This window comes from Macrosteles quadrilineatus, unplaced genomic scaffold, assembly GCF_028750875.1.
Source record: "Macrosteles quadrilineatus isolate MER2022 unplaced genomic scaffold, UCM_ALF_1.0 Scaffold_1__1_contigs__length_201487025, whole genome shotgun sequence".
Classification (NCBI taxonomy): domain Eukaryota; kingdom Metazoa; phylum Arthropoda; class Insecta; order Hemiptera; family Cicadellidae; genus Macrosteles; species Macrosteles quadrilineatus.
Window position 1 is genome coordinate 19,166,380 of NW_026542594.1, and position 19,442 is coordinate 19,185,821.

The 19,442-nt window shown below is 34.0% G+C and overlaps 1 protein-coding gene across 1 annotated transcript; it reads left to right on the plus strand.

The window, feature by feature from the left end:
• Window positions 1-5,083: 5,083 nt before the first annotated feature.
• Window positions 5,084-17,965, plus strand: LOC128983324 (uncharacterized). Its single transcript, XM_054402572.1, has 2 exons — window positions 5,084-6,911; window positions 17,806-17,965. Exon 1 carries the CDS (start codon window positions 5,270-5,272, stop codon window positions 6,836-6,838), a length of 1,569 nt encoding a protein of 522 aa, XP_054258547.1. The 5' UTR covers window positions 5,084-5,269; the 3' UTR covers window positions 6,839-6,911; window positions 17,806-17,965.
• The last annotated feature ends 1,477 nt before the right edge of the window (window positions 17,966-19,442 follow it).

The window sequence follows — 19,442 nt, forward strand, 5'->3', positions numbered from 1 at the left end:
TCTTTTTGAAAAATTATCGTTTCTTTGGGGTGGAGATGAATAGATCGGCCTTAAAGTCCTTAAACATAAATAAGTAATAGTTCAAATGGAATTTGGTAATTTTACAAACATTTTAATACAAAAAACAGCCAGAGAGAAGTACCGGATTATCTCAGGAAAGATGTTACAATTTTATTGAACATGTAAAATATCCTTATTTTTAATTTTAAATCAATAAAAAAATGTATTTTCTATCGCTTTGTTCTGGCGTTACCCTTGATCCAACAAAGCATCCATTAGATGTATTTGATGCAAAATTTAAAGGTCTAAAATTTGTATAATATATATTATAGTCATATTTTGAGTAATTAAGGCGCAAAATTGAAATTAAAAGAAATATGTCATTATGTTTTTATAAATTATAAATTTTGAAAAGAAATACTGACCATGAAACAAATGATATATATATTTAATATAAGGTATTTCTGAGTAGGGAAATTTAACCATAAACATTTGAAAAGAACTTGCATTGTTCTATATTAAATAGTTTATTAGTTACATTGGTTTAACGGTTTAAGTAGAAGCTTACACTGTACTGCCCTGCTAAGCACAGTTGTGGTAACTGACATTTTTGGGGAAAATGAGATATTGTTTCCATGTGATTCTACACATACTTAGGATCATATAAATAGCCTTAAATGCCGTATATGTTGTTGTATTTATTTATAAAATGCTTATTTTCTTTGCCGTATCTGCAGTTTAGGAGTGTTTTACCAAGCGCAGTTGTTGTAACTTACATTTACTAGGGTATTTAAGTTGTATCCAACAACAGATACAACGATTTCCCTTAGGAATGATATGTTACCACAAAATGCTTTAGCAATCCCTCAGTTACGGCAATTTAGTTTAGCATCATCCCCATTATTGGCCGAGTATTCCTATATAAGTGCCGTGTTGTTGGAATCAAAGCTTTTGTCTCTTTGAATTGAGGCGACCTATTATTATCATATAATGAATTTAATTTCCTTTATATTGACATTCCACTTGGTAATATTGTTAATAGTATCATTTTTTACTGCAAAATTTTAACAGAGTATCTTGTAGGCCTATTAAATGATGGACCTTTCTTTAGAAGAGGTCATTTATTCTGCCAATAATGTAAGCATAATAAATTAAGCTGTAAGTTAAGTTTTTACAGGCCAATCTGATGAAATAAATTATGACTTGAGTGAAGGGGTTTATGGTTCAGACAATGTAGGCTTGATAAATGAAATTGAGATTTTTTATCAGGTCAATCTGATTATCTTAATGAAGATGTACCTACTTATGGAAATTACTCATAACAAAAACGTCTCAAAAAGTTGGTAGTATTTTTTTACAACCTTGTGCTATAACAAAACCAATGATAGGATTATTCAAGATATGTCTAAGGAAAATGGTGTCTCACCAAAACCTGATGGGAGGAAAGGATGCCCCATAACAAGATTGACAGATCGTCGATTGCTGATCCAAAATGACCATACAAATTGTTAAAAAAAATCTAAAGTTGTATTACAATATTTGTTTTACAACCATTAATACCCTCGCCGCAGCAAACCTGCTGACTAAGCGAATTTCCATTTGTCTGAATTGATTTTCAGTTAAATATATTTTAATAACATTAGGTTTAACGAGTACCTAGGTTTGCTGCTACAAGGAAACTAATAAAGTGTGTTTTTGAGTAAAATATTGATAGCTTAGTACAAAATAAATAAATTTGCCAAGTGTGATCAAAATATATCCATAAACAAGCAAACTACAAGATTTGACATTATTCTCCATAAGAATAACATGGGAATTTTAAATTTACAATGTTTTAATTTTCTTCGTTACTAATAATCAAACAAAAATACTTTTATATACTAAATTATTTGTTTTTTTAAGCTCTTTAAAAAGGTCTAAAGAGAAATCGGGAAATTTTGTGTTTTGAGGGTCAAAAGTGAGAAAAACCAATTTCTACCCCATAAAACCCCCCGTAAATCCCCGTTCCCATGGTCCGATCGTGCTGGTTCGCGAACTCATTCAAGTTCATTCCGTTTTCAACCTTTAAACCAAATTTCATCAAAATCGGACAAAAATTACTCAAGTTATCGCGTTCACGGACATATATATATATATATATGTCTATATATATATATATACATATATAAAAATTTGAACGAATGGTGTTTTTGGCCTCTGGGGACATCAAAATGAAAAAGTAAATCGGTCCCGGGTCTAGGTCTTACCGTGCCACCTACGGTAATAGCTACTTCCCTATAGGGAAATTCGCTAAAAAGCATTTTGATTTAAACTTCACATTACAACAATTTTAATGTAAGATTGAAATTATCTTTAAATTGTTTAACAATCAGTTTTATGCAGTATACAAAATAAGTTTTAATACAAGTTGCAACTATTTTAAAACAATTTTAAAATTGTTTTATTCTTAGTTTTGTTATAAAGAATTTTAAAACAATTTTCCAAACAATATTAAAATTGTTTACAAAAGTATTTAACAATTGTTTGTTTAGGTCTAGTTCTTAAAAAAACAAGTTTCAACAATTTTAAAATCTATTTTTTTACAATATTTAAATTGTTTACAAAACTATTAGACAATAGTTTGTGTAGTTCTTAAAAACAAGTTTCAACAATGTTGAAATAAATGTTTAATTTGTTTGATTATTGATGTTTGATTAAATATGAGATGTTTAATCTTAATTAATGGGTTTTATCCCTGTTTTGTCCATTTTTTAAGTCGCATGCATTTAATTTGGATTATATATACTAGCTAAATATGTTTTATCATTCATGTTTATATAACAGCTTATAATGCTTAACATTTTTTGTATTAAAATGTAATGAAGTAGTTGAAAAGGTATTAAAATAAAATAAAATATGTTTATCATTATTGTACAGTTAAAGCATGGTAATTAATTAATTCTTCTTATAAAGAATTTTTTTGGAAAATATAATACAATTGTTTATAATTTTATACCAGGTATGTACGAACCTACATGGATTAACATACATATATGTAGTGTTGTGTGCTTCTATATTATAAATAATTATTTAAATAGGTAAATTCATAATGCATAAGTTACTGACTTTTGTCATAAGTTACCGATAATGTTGTGATAGTTGCGATACTAGATACAGTGGTGGAACACCTGCTTAATATATAATAATTAATAATAAATACAAATATTTTTTTATATTTCAATTTTCTAACTTATTTGAGAAAATTTTAGTAGGTGTTGATCAATTTAAGGGGGAAGATTAATTAATCATATAACAATTATAATAACATCACTAATGGTATAATTCATATATATTTAAATACCAGTATCCTCTCCAACCCCCCATAAAAAACAATTCAACAACTTGTTGCCAAAACAGAATCATAGTATCAAAAATATTTCAATCCAGAAATTTTGTTTATTTTGGGATCCTTATATTTTGTTGCATTTGAAACAATAACCATGATTTTGCTGGACCAGTTTGTGGCATCTGCAGAGATACAACATATTGGCTTAGGAAAATTAAGTTGCCACTATATGGCCAAGTATATTTGTTTGTAATTGATAAGAACTAAAGCATTATCTAATTTCTTAAGTATTTAGAATGTTTTCATGTTAAAAATAATTTTGGAAAAAGATTTAGCGTTAAAAAATACATAAGATGTGACCAAAAAAATTGTTTTAAGTCAATTTTTGACTGTAGGGCATAGTTTTAAACATACTACCCTTATTTTCTCAATTTTACCCAGATGTCAGTTACCACAACTGTGCTTAGCAGGGCAGTGTAATTTACGTTTCCCGCCATTTTCCAAAATGGCGGATGTTGCCCAAGGGTACCAAAAAGTACCCGGTGGTTTTAGGGTCTACTTACCCTAGATATCACATATCGACAATAAAAAAAAACTTAATAGGACAATTCGGGTCAATTCTGCCGGCTTATGCCTCAAATTCAATTTTACAATTTTTTGACAGTAAAATTAAACTGTCATACATAACCTAACCAAACTCGCTGGTAATGAAAAAATCGAATGAAGGTTTACTTATAAAAAAAATAGTTCTGTTCATAAAATAAAATTATAAATGCCTCAAATTCTAACAAAAGATTAACAGTTAAGAAGTAATCGCATTCTAAGCTAAATCTTTGACAAACAGTTTGTGCCTCCGGTGGAATTGGATCCATCTACCCTTAGGTTTTCAGCCTGGAACGATATCCACTACACCACCGATACTTTTTTTTATAAAAATTTATTAACCGATCAGCATTACATTGCTACACAGGTTATGTATAATATAAGAAACAAAATAGCATTATTAATTACATTGACATAGGTAGAGGTCAGCTATGGCTAGCCCCTCGGGCACTTTTTGTCACTTTAGCTGGTCGGACTGTAAAGGCGCTGTCCACCAATGGAACACAAATGAAAAAAGTGTTATAATAAAACATCTTGAGGCAATCTGGGGTTTAGCCGGAGTCTCAGGATTTCAGAAGGTTGACCTGAGTTATAAAATCTAATGCTGCTGGTTAATGGAAGTTTTGTAAAGATTTTTGAGGTAATTTTCTTGATGAAATCTTCTATAGGTTTGATTCCCAGTTCTAAATGTATTTGACGGGTTCGGACATACCAGGGATATTTTAATTATGCTTAAAACATTATTTTGAAACGTTTGCAGTTTACGAATTGAGCTTGATGAACCAGTTCCCCATACTGGGCAGGCGTACAACAATATAGTGGACGTAGAAGTGTTTTGTATAGAAGGGTTTAATTTGTAATAGACATAGCCTACATGATTTTTTATTAAAGGAAACAATCTTGATACTGTAATCTGCCATAAGGCAAATTTAATCTCTTAATAATATGACTGTTTGCTTTTCACCGTATTGTTGCGGGCGGTAATGGTGTTCCCTCAAGAAGAGACTGACGTCATGCTATGATCACATGAGAGCCAATAGAATTAATTGTGCGTCAAGGAGCGTCCCGTGAGCCTTGCGTAACTGGATCCCACCTCCCACCCTAGTGGGGTCAACGAAACCCGTGCCCGTGAGCGAGCGTACTGTAATTTTGTAATAGAGGTTATGTTATGTCATGTAGTAGTTATTGTTCTTGATGTGCTGTATTGTTTATGTTCTTGGCTGAGCAATTTATTTGATATGTAATTTAGGTTTGAAATGAAATACTCATAACTATTCTGTAGCTGATAATGATTGCAAGTATTCAAATTTATTTAAGTGCTTTTAAGACACTATTCCAAACATGGCAGTAAAGAAGCCGCCACCTCAGCTATATTCCCTAGCTCTCCATCAAGTTTCAAAAGTTTTACTTCAAAAGTGGAATAAAACATTTTACACTGACTACATACACTATTCGGAAGAAGTAAAGTGTCTATTTACAGACCATATTCCACACACAATCTATGATCAGATTTTTCATTATATGATAGACTGTCATGCCAGATTTATTCAAAGTGAAATGGGTGATGATAGCATTCCGAATGTAGCAAGTTTAATGGATAGCTTAATCGTTTCTAAACTCGGAAAGCTGAATTTGAGTTGCCTCCGTTACATAGGAAGGGTAAAGGATGAAGATATTCAATATTTAGAAAATATTATTTTGAAAGAACTTCCCAACTTAAACAATTTGGTTGAAATTTCTCTTCAAACCTCAGGAATAGACTTCACACTCCCTACTTGCAATGACGAAATGTTGGACAAAATAGGCAGTTGGTGCCCTAACTTAAATAGTCTAGATGTATCATACAATCACACAGTTACTGATGATGGAATCAGATGTCTTATCCCATCAGAGACCCATCGAGGATGCCCTTCTATGAGAAAGATTACATTATTTGAATGCTCTGTAACACCAGAAGGAATATCTGAACTATTAAAAGGTTTGGACCGTCTTAAATTTCTAGGATATAGAGAAAGTGGTAACGCTTTGTTGCATTTTGATAAGTATAATTCAAAGTTAGAGATGCCAAAGAAACTTGAACTCGCCCACGTGAATAATTTAGGAACGATAAGCCGCACATGCAAAGATATTAACAAGTTGAAATGTGATGAAAAAATGGTGAATATTGTTGCTAACACTTGTCCAAAACTAAGTGGTCTTAAAGTAAGAGTTAGTGACACAGATGTAAAATTCCTTCATGCCATTTCAAGTGTCAGTATACTTGAACTGGTATATAACCTAGGAACACCAATGTCTCCTGGGACTAACACTGTTCAATTTCTTAATGTCAACGGTAATCAGTTAGTATCGTTATCTTTTGTTTGTGATACGTTTACTACTCGTCATTTGAAAGTTGTGTGTGAACAATGTAGTAATTTGAAACGACTTTGGATAAGATCAAACAAATTTGTTTGTGATTATGATTTGTCACTTTCTGACAGAAAGAAATGCTCTTTATATAGTTTAGAAGTATTTTTTCTCAGAGTCGGTTGGCCAGAATCTGAAACATGTCGAATTCCATACAATCTTATCAGCTATGTTTTACACAAATCAAATAAACTCATGGAAGTGAGTTTAGCCATGAAAAACCCTTACATGTCTGATTGTTATATCCAACAACTCTTCTCATCAATCCTAACGTCTTCAATAAAACATATTATGCTTCTAATTCCATTCAAAAATGTGTCCCTTTCATCTCTAAGTATATCGATGGCAACTGTTGAAACTTTGATTGGACTGTGCCCACAGCTGGAACAGTTGGGTAACCTGTTGGTATGGGATGTATGCCTGGAAGAAATCCAAGAAATGAGAAGGCAGTTAAAGTTATCTAACAGTGCATTAGTTTTGGTATATAGAATGATGTACTCGTAATAATCCACAAATGGAAACGATAAATTGTTGAAAGAACAGGACTTATTTTGCTGATTTATAAATTTTATACAAGGTAAGATAAATTTATATAAATTTTATACAAGGTAAGATATAGGCTACATGTAGAAGTAGGCTTATGTTAATCTTATTTGTTAAAATGTAGGCCTACCGTAGGTACATAGGCTAAAGTTACTAGGCACTAAGTAAAGTTAAGCAGCATCACACCTGTGTTAAGGACACTGAAAGCCACAGTAAAAAAATATTACTGGTTTTGATCCTTTTTTTCTTTTTTCAAGTGTCATGAGCACCATCAGAATCAGAATTAAAGAGTCTGTCCTATGAGTTCAGTACAACTAAGTTAGACCTTGTAATAATCGTAACAATTCCTCAAGTAACATCAGTGGCGTAGTGACTGTGGAGTGGAGCTGTCGCTCCAGGGCGGAAGGCTCTGGGGAGCAAAACTTTTGGATAAAATAATACTTTTGTTGCTGATATAGGCCTAAATGCAATACCCCTGCCCTGCCGCAGCAAGAATGCAGACAGAGCGAAATTCCATTTGCTGCATATGTGTGCGTGCGTAGGCCTACCTTCAATTAGAGACCTCAATCATGAAAATCGGTCGGGTAGAAAAAACAAACTCGGAAAAGAGAAACCAAATTTAATCCCATAAGAAATACATGGGGAGCAAATTACGTTTACGTATAAGCCGAGTGGGATTATAGATAAATATATGCCGATGCTTGATGGCAATTCTGTGTGTGCATACCTTCAATTTGAGACCTCAATCATGAAAATCGGTCGGGTAGAAGAGCCATACGAACTTGGAAAAGAAAAACCAAATTTAACTTCCATAATAAAATACATGGGAAGCAAATTTTGTTTACGTATAAGTCGAGTGGGATTATAGATAAATATATGCTGATGCTTGATACAGGGGTGCCCATCCCCCCCTAGACTCATGACGCACCCCCCCCCCCAATTGAGCAACAGCCCCCCCCCTTAAATGATGTACACAACCAATGAGAAACATTATTCCCCCGCCCAGCACTATTTGTAAAACTATAAAAGAAGTTTTATAATTTTTTTTTAGATATTTAAAATTCAAACCCAGTTAATATATGTCAATAAAGTTATAGTTTTGTCTGTACATTGTTCAGAATTATACATATTTTGGGTTATTTATGTTTTATACATTGAAGAAGCTGAAACATGTCTTATATCCATTTATGTCCGTCTGTCACGGCCCAGAAGGTTTTATGCAGCCTACTCATGGCCTACTCTGAAGAAAACTAGAGTACCGATTATGATTCTAATGGTTTAATTGTATCCACAGGATTGGCGAGAGAGTCCTTATAGCCATTAAAATATGGCCTCACTATTTTGGAAATAAAATAACGGACGATCAAAAATACAATTTTGTGTGATTTTTATAGTTTATTTTCTCCATGTTTACTACATACGTCATTTTTTATGAAATAACTAATAATCTGTTAAGAGAACACGTCATATATGAAATTACGAACAGCTGTTTTGATAAAGATTCCTTTTCCTAGCTGTCACTGATATGTTTACATAAATGTTCTTTAATAATACTGTGTAGGCCCTATAACCATTTCCGATCACGTTTGTAAGCAAATCCAAAACCAAGTGAGATTAATAACCGTGTGGCTTTGGCTTACATAACGGGTTTGATTTATCACGAGTACTAATATGTAACTGTAAATTAAATTAAATAACTAGCCATCATCCAGGTCGGGAACCGGAGATTCTGTGTGTATCAAGTTGTACTTGAATTTTGAGTATAGGGAAAAGACCGTGAATCAGTGTTGTACAGGACTGGAAAAATTATCTTTCTATATAAATAAAATTAGAGTTTTATAAGTCACCTCAATTTAAGGAATTTTTTATTGCCAGAATATCCATAACGAATTGTCAGCGTCTTTCTCGATATAACGATCCCCTCTCCCTCCCTTTAGAAACATCACAGCTCCTTTGATGAAAATGAAATGGAAACAACGCTTGCGCCAACAATCGTCTGCTCCGTTATACACTTCTGTCTGCTGTGCGCTATGTTACAACAGATTTCAGATACAACAGCTGGGGAATGATGACGATATAATGCTTAGTACACTGTGATTGAGTGATAACCATGGTAACTTTAGTAAGGCTGTGATTGGCCAATGAGTAGGCCTAAATATGGCGACTTGTTGAATTTGTGTATGAATTGAAGAGAAACCTATTAAATGAACAGAAGAACAAAGAAATAGAATAACAAGATTGTTCTCGTTACATTCTTTTTTCAGAGTGTTTTAACTATCTCTAAATATAATTTTACACTTTTTTATTACTTATCTATAAATTCCTATGCTGTGATACAGCACCTATCGATAGCCTATCTGTCTATCATGAGCAGTACCTTATAACACTTTCTAAAGGTTCCTTTAATATTTACGTTATTTATAGCAATGTAATGTTTGGCTAGTGATTAGTTGAGTTTGAGTTAGCTACAATTTTAAACGTTGCCGTTTGTACAACTGAACCAAGATAAATGATTTGAAATTTACAATAATAATGATTGTGCAATATTGAATTTCGTTTATAAAAATGTAAATCGTGACTTAATGGATGTTTACAGCGTTTTAATGAGTTTTTCATCTGTTTTTATACTATATTGGATTAACCGTATTTTGTATCCCCCCCTCTCCATATTAACTCAGGTAATCGAGTATACACAATAGTGTTAAGTATTGTAGCCTATGCTACTTGCTACTTGATTGTATTTTAACGAGCTTTATGTCAACAAAGCGTTTTGCTGTGCTTAAGTCGCGGTCTTGTAGCTGGACGTGTCTGTACCACGCGTTATCTTTTATCTATCACAGCAGTTGAGCCATCCCGTGCGCTCCCTCTCTTAGGCCGGTTTTATGCACCGCGACAGTCGCGTGTCGCGGCGCGACTCAAGTTCTATTGAGTTAAATGGGAGCATTTATGCACCGCGACAGCGACAAACTGCTGCAGAGCGACTCTAAATACCCGCGACAGGTTTTAGAATCGCAGCTTAAAAAAATGTGTCGCGCGCGGTTCAAGTTCTATTGGATCAAATGGGCACGTTTATGCACCGCGACAGTAGTATTTTTCATACTCCACGTGGTATATTCTCCATATTTTTATATTAATTAATGTTAATAATTAGTATATAAATGAGTTCTTTACTCTTTATTTGTAATATAAATTACATCATTATATTATGTAATGACATTTTTAAGAGGGTTGACCCAATTCCAACTGTAAATTGTATGTGTTGTTTAAATAACTGGGGTTTTGTCATTAACGTGTACAACACTACAGGGTCTATATTTAAACAACTTAATAATCACTTCTACATCAAAACACTACACACAACATTGGATTGAGAACAGACTGATTTCTTTAATTCCCCCACCACCGGATGTGAGTTTACGCGACAAAAAAGTGTCGCTGTCGCGTGAAATTTTTGTCAGCCTCAAGACGTGGCGCGACTCGCGACTGTCGCGGTGCATAAAACCAGCCTTAGATCTCACGTCTTGCTAATCTTAAATAATAACTTTCTACACGAATCCTAAACAATCCTAAAATCCTATTTTAACTAATTTAATTCAATAATATAACTATTGTCATTAATTATCCACTTTCTATCTGGCAATTTCGTAATGTATTTTGGATTGTCGTCACGTTGAACACTGTTGCAATTAACTTTAGCCCCCCCCCCCCCCCATTTGAATTTTTGAGCCCCCCCCAAGAATTTCAATGACGCAGTCTGCGTCACGGCCCCCCCTTGTGGGCACCCCTGCTTGATAGCAAATCTGTGTGTGCATACCTTCAATTTGAGACCTCAATCATGAAAATCAGTCCGGTAGCAGAACCAAACGAACTCGGAAAAGAATAAAAATTTTGTTTTAAATATTTATGATAAGGTTTAACAAGTAGGCTACCTAGATTTGCTGCTACAGGGAGGCTAATAAAGTGAGGAATTTTAAGTTTACAACTTTTCCCTGTAATTTTCTCCGTAACCAATAATTGTACAAAAACATTTTCATTTAAATTGGATTAGATGTCTGGCAGTTTACTGTCATGACGTAACCTAACCAACCAAACTTGCTGATAATGAAAAAATCGAATGAAAGTTAAATTTTGTTCATAAAATAAAATTATAGGCTAAATGCCAAAAATTCTTACAAAATATGTACCTACAGTTAAGAAGAAATGGCATTCAAAGCAAAATCTTTGAAAAAAAGTTAAAGTCACCGAGGGGATTTGAACCCGATACCTCATACATATCAGCCGAGCACTCTATCCACTACACCTCGAACACCGATGGCTGTACATTGTATCGTTGTGATGATGGTGTTTCGGGCCCCCACAACCCGGTGACGTCATTGCCGGACGCCTAATCCACGTCCGGTTACCGGACGCGTATCCTCTGTGTACTAAATTATTTGTTTTTTAAGCTCTTTTAAGGTTCACCCTTTCCTGTTAAACGGAACATTCATTATAACGATGATTTTTTTTATCGATATGTTTTTTGCTTAACAATCCATATTCTTTCTTTTTTAATATCTTCAAACGCATTCAAATTACAAATTTACAACTGTTCTTGTTTAGGCAAAAATATATGTAGGATTAAGAAATGAAACTTTTCTGATCTAAGATAACCTAACATAACTAACCAAACTTTCTGTAGTTAACTTACTATTTCAATATTCCCTCTGATAACAGAGCATGAGGGGAATATCAAATGGGATTTTGAAATAGTACAGCAAGTTTGGTTAGTTATTTAAGGTTAGCTTAGAACTGTTTCATTTCAATATTTTTTTTAATTGTTCATGTTGATACTGAACAATTAAGCTATCGATATATCGGATCAAAAAGTAAAATTGCAATATATCAAAAATCACCGATAAATGACAAATGACAAATGACAATTCTTTATTGCACATAACATCTGTTAAAGTTATTTCAAACGTAATTCACTGACAGGTACATTGTCAAGGTTTCTAATAAATAAGGAATTCTAAATGTATAAAAAACCTAAGATTTAGCCAGTAAGGTACCCCTAGAAAAGCTACAGCATGGTGGAACTGTTTATGATAGGAGAGGTTAATGAGAGAATGGGTGTCTGTTCCCAGGAGTCATTGAAAAATTCCTCAAGAGTGTAATATGCTTTTTCTACTAAAACTGTTTTGATTTTGTCTATAAATTTTGCTAATAATAATGAATGTTCCCTTTAACAGGAAAGTACCCGCTCTTTAAAATGGTTTCAAAGTAAATAGATCTGAAGGCTATATTATTGTATAATAACATTTGGTTGTGTTTATCATCAAGTTATGTTTTACTACAAACATAACCTATTGATGTGGATCTGCCAATAATTCACCAAGAAAGTGGAGTGCTCGCCAGATATGAAGTCTATTTCGGGACAATAGGCCCGTGTAGCGTAATACAGACTACAGGGTACTATAGTCGTATCTCAGGAACAAATTTTAGTCAAATGAGAGCTGTCGTAAGGGTTAAATACCCCCGCCGCAGCAAACCTGCAGACTAAGCGAATTTCAACTTGTCTGATTACATTTTTACTAAATATTTCCATAAATAAGACATATTTATTCCCTATTTAAATAACATTAGATTTAACAAGTGCTTAGGTTTGCTGCTACGGGGAAGGTAAAAAGTGTTTTTTGACCATACCTGAATAGTATGGGATGAAATAAATAAATTTGCCAAATTTTATCAATATATATCCATAAACAAGTAAAACTACAACAATTTTTATTTTCTCCATAAGAATAACATGGGAATTTTAAATTAAACTATTTTTGAATTTTCTCCGTGACCGTTAGGCATACAACAGCGCTTCAATATACTAAATAATTTTTAAGCTCTACAAAACGGTTTAGAAAGAAATTGCAAATTTTTTTTGTTTTTAGGGTAAAAAATGGGAAAAACACATTTTTACCCCATAAACCCCTGTTCCTATGTCCGATTATGCTGGATCGAGAACTCGTTCGAATAAACGTAGGTTTACACGTTTGTACCAAATTTCATCAAAATCGGATCATTATTGCTCTAGTTATCGCGCTAACGGACACATATCTATATATAAAAGGCAAAGCCCTCACTGACTGACTGACTGACTGACTCACTCACTCATCACTAATTCTCCCACTTCCCATTTACCTAGGAGGCTGAAATTTTGTACACTGATTCTTTAGGCATTAAATAGAAAAACTAAGTAGTTTTTATTCTGATCGGACTCTTGGGCTCCGCCCCAGTGGCTCTGGAGTTTCCCAAGTTAACCTTATGATTTTTCATATTTAAAAGGAATTAATGAATCTTAACAGCTGTTTCAATTAAACAAGTTGGTTCTATTCTATGATGTTCAATAGCATTAAAGTTACAAGGATTACCAACAGGGCGCAGCACTATTATTTTTTAAATTTATGACAACAGCTAATTTGCAACCAAAAGGTGAGTGAGCGTAGCGAACGAACTTCAACCTAGAGGCGAGTTAGCGTAGCGAACGAGCTAACTTGAAGGCAAGTGAGCGCAGCGAATGAGCTCCAACCTAAAGGTGAGTGAGCGTAGCGAACGAACTTTAACCAGGACGTGATTGAGCCATGCGAATACTTATGAAGTTAAACGGGGCAAAGCCCGCGGGTACAGCTAGTATATATATATATTATAAATATATATATATATGAATTTGAACGGATGATGTTTTTGGCCTCTTGGGACCTCAAAATGAAAAAAAAATCAGTCCCGCGTCCAGGTCTTACCATGAGTACTACGGTAATAGCTTATTCCCTATATGGGAAATTCGCTAAAAAGAAGATGTGCTCGCACAAAAACCGGTTGGGGACAATATTCCCAAATACAGTGATACACAATAGAGGACATGTTAACGCATAGCAGTACACCAATTCCAAAACCCAGGAATGAATTTGAGTCTTTAGAGAAGAAAATTCGTTCCTGGGCTACGACACTGGTACTATACTTTGCGTGAACATTTATTATACTATGCTACGCGTGATATGTCTTCTATCACGAGACTTTATGTGTATCACTGAATTCAGGCCTATTGTCCTGCAATATTCAATCATTTATTTGTAGCATAAACCAGTTTACAAAATGATTGTACATAATTTAGTAGGTACATGCATTTTACAATTAACGAGATAACAATAACATCGTAAGCTACAAGCAGGTATAATATCAATAATCAATTATATCAATTATTTAAGATGGGTACGCCACTATGTGTGTATTTAAACCCAAATATGAGTGTAGGATGAATGGTGCGATCTTGTAGTCTTGTTAGTGAGTAAGGCCGACATGTTCCTTAGACACAGCTGTTAATTAATAGCCCATACAGCCAATGGCAACCAAGGGACCTATAGTTGATAGTGGAATCCGATAAAACAAACGAATTAACTTAATTTTAACAACTAATTACAGAATTTAACACTCACAAAACCGTAGGCCTACTACTGTTGTAACTTACTTTTTACTCAGTATAGGATCTATAAACACTAGCATAGTACCCGTCGTTCGTACGAGGTTGGCGTATGTATAAGTCTGGCCAGGGCGGCTGGCCGGCGATCCCCGAGGGCCTCCGGCTCAAGGTGGCCTCCAAAAGCCAAAAAATCAATAAAAAAAAATTTAGTTATAATAAAAAATATTTTGTTTTAACTGTTTCACAGCGACGTAGTCTTGCAAAAACAATTTTTAATAAACAATACTATTTTTTTTAATTGAATTACAGTTAGGGGTAGCCCCTAAGTACAGTGATAGTCACTCGGTACTAGAGGATAGTCACCGATCTCACTGCAACACACCGTTCGAATCAGCTCAGTGCCCAGCGCTCCGCGGTAGTGACCACGGCGCGTCTGCGATATGTCTGGAGTCTGGACTCAAGCAGACCGCTTAGCGCTTGTACTAGTATAGTGATGGGACAACCGACTGGAAAAAAAACTATCGACTAGTCAATTTGTCAATCGGTCGTTTTTAAAACCAGTGTTTTTTTTTCAGTCGAATGAAAAACCGAGAGAATTCCACTACAACAACAACTGGTGGCGTTCAATCGGTGCAGTGGTTTCAGTCATTGCAAAGAAAATTATCGAATATAATTTTACTTTAAACATTGGAGTTTTCCCGCTTGATTCCTATTGTTTGCTGTCATTTGCATTAATATTTTGTTACTTTTGTATAAAACGTAATAGAATGACAACATTTACGATTAATACAAAATTTTTAGTTTATTACTGCAAGATTTAAATTATTCAGTAGGCCTAATGTCTCTAACTCGGTATAACAAATATTCCTATTTATTTGTTACCTGGTTTTTAAAACAGATTTTACTACAGGCATTAAAATCCAAATCATCAGTATATAAAACACAGTGTCTTGGCAATTTTATATTTTTTAAACAACAAAAATAAATGCAATTACATTTTATGTATCATCCCTAAAAACTGTTCCCAATTCCTATCCGTCAGTTTATCTACAACTGATTTTATTCGAAGTCAGCCCCCATCTCTACACCAAAAGGTCCGACGACTGTTTCCAATCATTCCTACGTAGTGGGTTATCACGTATTGTTTGAAAGATTACTAACACGTGAATCGTTCAGTTTATAAAATGAAACGTGTGCACCCAAGTGGCGCAAGTAAAATAAAAACGGATAGGAAATATTTCAAAATAAAAACAAATTAAATTCAAATTGTTTGAATTTATGGTTAGCAGGTTAGCTGGTTTCAGTTCCGATTCTGCTAACAATGAGAAGTCGCAAACAGGCAGGCGGAAATCATCAAAAGTTTTTTGTAAGCCTTACAACGTTTAAATTAAAATACTTTTGATTATTTCTGTTTGTCTTTGTTGCTGAAGTACAACTATGGAGTAAAGTGTGTGATAAACAGTAAATGTGGTCCATTCATAGATGTATTCAAAATTCAAAAGTGGTACGTGATATGCTTTTTTACCATGTATGGCAAAAACTCCAAGAACTAGGTTTTGGTCTTATTTTTAAATTGAAGACTTAAAACAATTTTAAGAATAGGCCTTTAAACTTTACGGCAGCTTTACGGCAGCTGTAGAGGTGAATAGAAATATGAGCAAATTTTATATCAAATTTAAATTGATTGATACCTTGGAATTAAATTTATAAATACAAAGATTTTAATTTATGGAAATTTAGCAATTATTAATTTAATCAAAATTATCAAAAACTTTTAATCATTTAAAACCACATTAGGCCCCTTTTATGAACCTGCAGCATGCAGCAAACATATATGCTAACTAATTGTTGCCGTGAGAGCACCCCATGGTTTTATTTCTGGCTGGGGGCCTCAAATCAACATCTAGCCGAGGGCCTCCAACGGAGCCAGACCGGGCCTGCAAAGGTCAGCTACGTATGTGCTTGCGTTAACGCTCGAAACATGGCTAGCACATAAATCCAACTGTTAAAATTTCTAACACGAGATAATTCAGAGAGTACAACTAGAATTGCACAATGGACAAATCAATGTCAATCAACCAGCTACTGCATCGTCTTGCCTACATAAAAATATTGTGATATTAAGGGCATTATGCTCTATTGGAAAGAAATTTCTATTTTAAATTCATGTTTTTATTAAGAACATAATAGCTTTGACTATTAATACAACTAGACTTGGTCATTACTAGTAACTACAACCATAGTAACCAACAAGAGTGGGCTTCTTGACTTTCTTATAAATTTTGAAGGTCTTTTTTCGTGTCTAGTTCATGTTGGTGACACTGATGACTAGTGTCGACAAAATTTTGTTCCTATTATTTTAGGGTAAATTTTGTGATTTTTTTCTTTGCCGTTCAGTTATATAACTAGGGGACGAGTTATTGTTTATGATCACATCATTTTATTTGGTTAATCGAGTTTTAGCTGAAGTAACAAGAAACAAATTGTTACAAAACACGAACCAGTACACCAGACAGAACTAACAGCAAAATTGTCCTCGGCTGATCCATAAGGATGAGAAATCTAGGGAGCATGTTTAGCCTATCTAATTATATATCAATGGTTTTATGATACAACTTAATATTCTTGCGTTACACGATTTTTGGCCTATGTGTGTATTCGTTTGTGAGTAAATTTTCACCTCGTAGACAGTGCTTATTAATTGTGAATGTATGTGTAATTTTTGTGAATATTCCATGTGTTATGACTCATGTTATGTGTAATTATAGTTCAATATTTTTGCTTGTTGTTAAGTAGGCCTACTGATTAATACAGTGTTTGTCTTGTTAGTATTATTTTTCAAATATCTAAATTCTTTTTGTGATTATTATTTCCACACAAATAATGTTGACACAATTTATTAACTTTGATGTGAGTTCTGTTATAAGTTAACACTTATTGATACTTCTACAGTGTGTATTGTATTGTTTTAGTATCCTAACAATAATGTAAACTTTTTATTTAATAAATAATAAAGTTGATTTTAATAATAAATAATACGGCAAATAAATACCCTAATATTTTATAAATACCTAGCTAAATTTCTTCCTCCTTATAAAAAAAAATGCCAAAATAATGAGAAAAAAAACTTGTTTACAAAGACCTAATAAAAATAATCCCCCGGTATAGGGCCCCTTCACAGCATGTAGCTGAGGGCCCCAAATTGTCCCAGTCCGGGCCTGCAGTAAACTAAAAATGTACAAACAATAGCGGTTCTTGGGCCTTGTCAAGGGGAGGGGAGCTATTGGGGGTGTCCTACACCAAGAGGGGTGTCTATACTTTATACTTTTAATACTTTAATATATTTCATTGAAATAGCGACCATACAAAGTAGGTATTTTAAGCCAAGTATGAATGGGGATGAGTTGCGCGATGTTGTGGTACTCCAGTACAGCGTATTTCATTCTAGTTCTATTAATTTATTGAAGTTAATTTGTTCCAGATCCATCGTGAAATTAAAATAGGCAAGAGTGAAGTTTCGACCATCTTAAACGTCAATTAGGGTCATGAGCAGCATGAATTAATGCAAAAAATTAATGTAAACTATAAGCCCATGCTTTGTAAATATGTAAAAAACTAATAAAGTTGTTATTGAAAGATTATATTTTTATTACATCAGAATGAAATGCAGTTTTCACTTTATTAGCAACTAACAGAGTACCCGTCCGTACGGGGTTGGCGTATTAAGTATGAAACTAGGTGAACCCGTGCGAATTCGCACAAATAATAAATTAGGATATTATAGCAACGTCGTTAGAAGTTGCGTCATTGTATCAAACGTTGGTCTTGAGCTTGATCGTTGGCTATATGCATTCTAAGTTCTTTTTGCTGTTCAGTAGGAGTATTTTGCAGGACGGAGCTCATTATGCTGAAAACCTGCGCGTATGGATTAATATCAACAAAGTTTTTAGCCGAAATGTGCATGAGTTCAGTGCTGCAAGAGCCATTAGCTTTGTTTAGCATTCTTTCTTGAACAGCGGGTTCGACGCCGTAGATATAAATTTGGGCGTATGTGGGATGCTCCCCTTCTTACGGTTGAATGGTGCCAATTGAGTGATTAACTGTGTCGTGCACCTTATACATGAAAGGCCCTCCACCGTTATATTCTTCGATTTTAGCTCGAGTGCTGACCATTGCGAGTGCAGAGTTGTACGATCTAATGTTCTCTTTGTAGTTTCTGCTCAAATGATTTGCTCCATTAAGTAGGCTCTGGATATAATAGCTTTCTCGGTATAATGGTGGATTCACTTTTCCTTTATGGCAGCAGGATGAAAATCCTTCGCCTAGTCCTCTTTGTTCTTCTTTAAAATGTAGCGCACCACATTTCTGACAGTTTAATGCCATCTCGCCAAGTGAGTGCTGCTGAGTACTTGTATTTGTCAGTGTGATTTTGTAAGTGTACACGTTGCCACTCACGGTTCCAGCTCCTTGTCTGGGCTCCTTACGTTTTGCATTGCTTGCCGTATGTAAACTCGCCGTGTCCGACCAGCAATATTTCTTTGTCGTCTTGGCATGTTTAAACGAAAATAAAATGCAAAACCTTTATCCCGTCGTGTCCTGTAGTTAAAATTTCTTTGTCGGGTTTCTAATTATTTTTAAAAAGATGCAAACTGTTTACATTTCAAAACAAAACAGCTGGGATTTATTTAATTGTTTAACTAATGTATTGGGATCCAGCTGATGATATGGTTAATAACGCTTGTTATTGTTTTTTGCTCTCCCTATTTTTACTTTTTTTAATAATTTGGATTTTCTTTTGAAGTGTTTCTTTTCTATTTTTAGTTACTTTTTTGTGTTTCTTTCGAACTTTCTATAAATTTCATATAAGTTAACACATTAAATGAACGGGACAAACTCTGTCTTGAAACCTCCAATTCTAACCTATCATGAAGACCATAGCTACCCATCAACAAGTCAAAATATTACTACAGTCAACAATGGTAAGCATCATATTTTAGACGACTCATCGGCACCACCAAACAAAATTTTCCTCACAAATTCATCACACCAACTAGAAGTTAGCACAATGGAACTAGAAAACAACCATGAAGGTGAATCAAGTGAATTTCAACTAGTATC

Coding starts and splice junctions, on each gene's coding strand:
- LOC128983324 (XM_054402572.1), top strand. CDS start 5,270: ATGGCAGTAAAGAAGCCGCCACCTCAGCTATATTCCCTAGCTCTCCAT.